Source organism: Argentina anserina, chromosome 3 (assembly GCF_933775445.1).
Source record: "Argentina anserina chromosome 3, drPotAnse1.1, whole genome shotgun sequence".
Taxonomy (NCBI): Eukaryota; Viridiplantae; Streptophyta; class Magnoliopsida; order Rosales; family Rosaceae; genus Argentina; species Argentina anserina.
In genome coordinates, this window is record NC_065874.1 from 21967274 (window position 1) to 21970921 (window position 3648).

Consider the following 3648-nt stretch of genomic DNA (forward strand, 5'->3'; position numbering starts at 1 on the left):
GATTACGACTCCATTATGTTGGAGGAATTATATTGATCCGTTTTACATCTTTGCTCAAAATAGCCTATACAAGTTACCGAATCATAGTAACGTAAAAGAATACAATTCACACTATTCCGACTTTTTAGATGCGCTCCATCATTAGAAGCGATACATAAGAATTCTTTCACAATGACTTTCGAGGTGATAAATGTTGGCACAAATATTGTTTTCAAGTAACTTATCACCTCACCAATTTTATTTATGGTTATGTTGTGAATTCATCATCGTAGATAACTACTATGGCAAAACTAATGAATATGTGTAATTGTTCTCATGCATAAAAACATGTGACTTGAATCACAACGTCATAAGGCATTTAAACTTGAGCATTAAATCACTCTTTGATTCTCTGTGATGACCTAGACTTGTTATAATAGTATTTGTTCGTAAGTATAATGATGAAGTTTAATTGATTTTCTGTATCTTTAATTGATAGTCTTTGTTCGTAAGTACAATTCACACGATATTTTTCAGATTAACATTTCTCCTATATCTCCATCGGAATTTCCTTTCTCCAGCTCCCTTGGAAAGTTTAATTGATTTTTTGTATCTTCATGGAGGACTCTCAATTATCAAATAACAACATAAACCCAACTCTCATAGAAGAAGCACCATACATTCAACGACTCAGAGAAAGCACCTAAGATTTTACATGCCCCCTGATAAATTGTTCCACCTCAATTATGTTTACCAGTAATACCAGCACCTTCAGCAACTTTAACTGTGGTCTGACATTGAAGGAATGAAAATGGTTCCCCAAGTACCCCGAGCGTAAAATCATTTGCAATTTCAGCTGTTGATATTGCACTTCTTGATGCTCGTAATTTGTCGCTGTCATATGTTAAGAGATATGTATATATCAGGCAAATAGACGAATAGTGCACAATTAATGAATATAAATCATTAGCAGAATCAATTGGAATCAAAGAGCAGTCCTGAGTGAGCGAGGTGATAGACCATATGAAGAAAAAGAAAATTAAACTAATTGTAAAGTGTAAGCAACAGATTTTTCGAAGACATTGCTGTTGCCAGAATATGAAATATAAAACATATTTGTTCTGAAAGTTTGGAACTTTGGATGTTGAGAACATAAAAATTGGTTGCAAGCGCATAAGTAGCAGCACCAGTATTTAATTAGAAATTTCGGTAAAATTATAATAATCTATCAGGAAAATACATACTCAATATATTGCATACGAGATAATTCATATCATACAGAAAGTTTCCGAATAAAATCCTTGCTATTATGTGCTGTCACTTTGTCCGTCTTATTGCAGAGAATTTTTTTTTGGTCAATCTTATTGCAGAGAATAAGAACTGGAATTTTCTTCTTCACTACAGATGCCTTGCCTTGGTCAGGATATCATACAGGTACCTGTGGCAATTAGAGTAGCCAAGGTTATCTTTTATGACCTCCTGAACAGCACCTCATTACACCCTTAATAACCGGGCGGTCAAACTGATCAAAAAGCGATGACAAGCAAAACATTTCACTTTTCAACCTCTTATTGTCACTATAAGGAAAATTTTACTCTGAAGCAGCACGCAGTTTGGTAAAAAATCCAGAGAATCCACCACAAAGACTATACCAGCTGCTTGGGGCAGAAACTCGGGTAGCTTGGGTCTAAGGCGAGAATGCCCAGGAATATCAACAAGATGTACAGGCTTTATCTTACCATTCTGTCAGGGAAAGCCGAAAGAAGGGTTGAGCCTGATGAGCCCTTTATGCACAGTAACAAAAACAATGGTATAAAGTGTGCAATGCTTTTAATGAGTATAGAGTAATGTCTTGCTCATAAACAAGTGCATAGATAAGTTAGGTATATTAACTTACATATTACAGGAAGCTGTAACATATTTACCTTTGATTTTTCAGAATGGAGCACAAAAGTTCCCTCATTTGGTTCCATGGCTGTGACAGTCCCTTGATGAGAGGAGCCATCCCGAAGCTGACACATTGCCCCAAATTGTGTCAAGTTAATTAGATAAACATTGCCTAAACTTGGTGTGAGAAACCCCGCGCAGAGGAAATAGCAGGCTTATAGTAGTTCAGAGTTTTACCCAAAACGAACTGTTTGAAATGGGCAGAAAGTCTTAAATTTACGAACCCTTGAACACAAATATAAGATGCATCAAAAGAAGAGGACAAACATTATATATTAATTTTAAAAATAAGAAAAAACAATGATACTGAAGCCCCACATACAAACATTGACCAATCTTTTGAATTTTTAAGTAAATAACCAGTCAACTTTTGTTTGCATTACGTATCATTCACCAAGCATTAGCAATTTAGAGATATATTTCAAACGGTGTATCTACTAGACATAAAAGCCATACTATATTGTCTAAAAGAACTTGGATGTGTGGTTTTATGATTAATATCAGAACTGGTGAAGTCTTGCGGGCTGAGTCATGAGGTTTTTTTATGACATATAATTAACCTTGAGTTAGCAAATTGCTAAAGTTGAAGTGGAATCTGATTCAACCATTATAATAAATTTGTTAAAAGATTATGATGTTGACTTGCACTCTTTGGGCACAATTGTGCTGAATTACAGAGCTATGATGGAACACTTTAAATCTATTCACATTAGACATATCCATCGTGAAAAAAATACAGTAGCAAACATATTGGCCAAGAACATCAACCTTAATGCTAAAGGAATTTGTCTTTTACATGAAACCTCAGTATTGGTTACAGAATCTTTGCTTGATGACATTGTGGGAATTCAAAAGAGTAGAAGTTTTAGAACCAGCAATACTGTTAAGTTCTTCTAATTTTCCTTGTTTTTGGCTTCTAGCCTCATCTGTACAAAAAAAAAAAACATCACCCGATATTATCAGTGCTTATGTGATAAAAATGAACAGTCTTCCCACTCCCACTAAGCCCAGTCAAGAGTAAGGTCTTAGCTTTTGGCGCTTCAACAACCTCCCTACATCACAAAAGATAGAAAGCATAATAATTAAACTTGACATTATATGACAAATAGAATAACAAAATTACAAGGACACATACCCCGATATGTGTAAGAAGAAGGTTACTAGCACAATGACAACAGCAGCATAGATCCGAACAGGTGGAACCTGTTGAAGGTTATTGATGTGCCTGAAAGGGCAAGTGCTTTGCCTGTTCCTTCAATTGTTGTAATACTCGAGAAGACAATCGCTCTGCCTGTGTTGTCCATTGTTCAAATCCTTCCATGTCGGCCTGGGAACTTGAGAGGTATTGACTTTGAGCTATGGTGAACCTTGGCCTATTCAATGAAACCAAGAAAAATGAACTCGGTTAAGAGTGACTAGTTGACCAGAGACAAAGACTAGTTATATTATGAAACGAACATATGCATGAAGGACAAAAGACCATTCACACATGCTGTAGAAAAGTGAGACAAGTAATCCCTAATATAGTATGTACCATTCAACATACTACAAGTTTTTTTTCAAAAAAAAAAAAAACAAAGAAAGAAAGTTACCACAGATCATAGGAAGTTGAAAGTCCTCTCAAACACGATTCTACTATCCTCGAACCTACCTGCAAGAATGATGGTCAGCTGAGAAGTGAGAACCCAATAAAGAACAGTAAATTGACATGTTTCATCAAAC

The 3648-nt window shown here is 35.4% G+C and overlaps 1 protein-coding gene across 1 annotated transcript; it reads right to left on the bottom strand.

The window, feature by feature from the left end:
• Positions 1-570: 570 nt before the first annotated feature.
• On the bottom strand, positions 571-3272 carry LOC126788225 (uncharacterized). The gene is given in 10 exon segments (XM_050514196.1): positions 571-727; positions 729-882; positions 1257-1390; positions 1393-1417; positions 1575-1590; positions 1593-1722; positions 1905-1995; positions 2901-2978; positions 3062-3141; positions 3143-3272. Coding segments are annotated over 10 exon segments (858 nt in total). The 5' UTR covers positions 3248-3272; the 3' UTR covers positions 571-682.
• Positions 3273-3648: the final 376 nt, after the last annotated feature.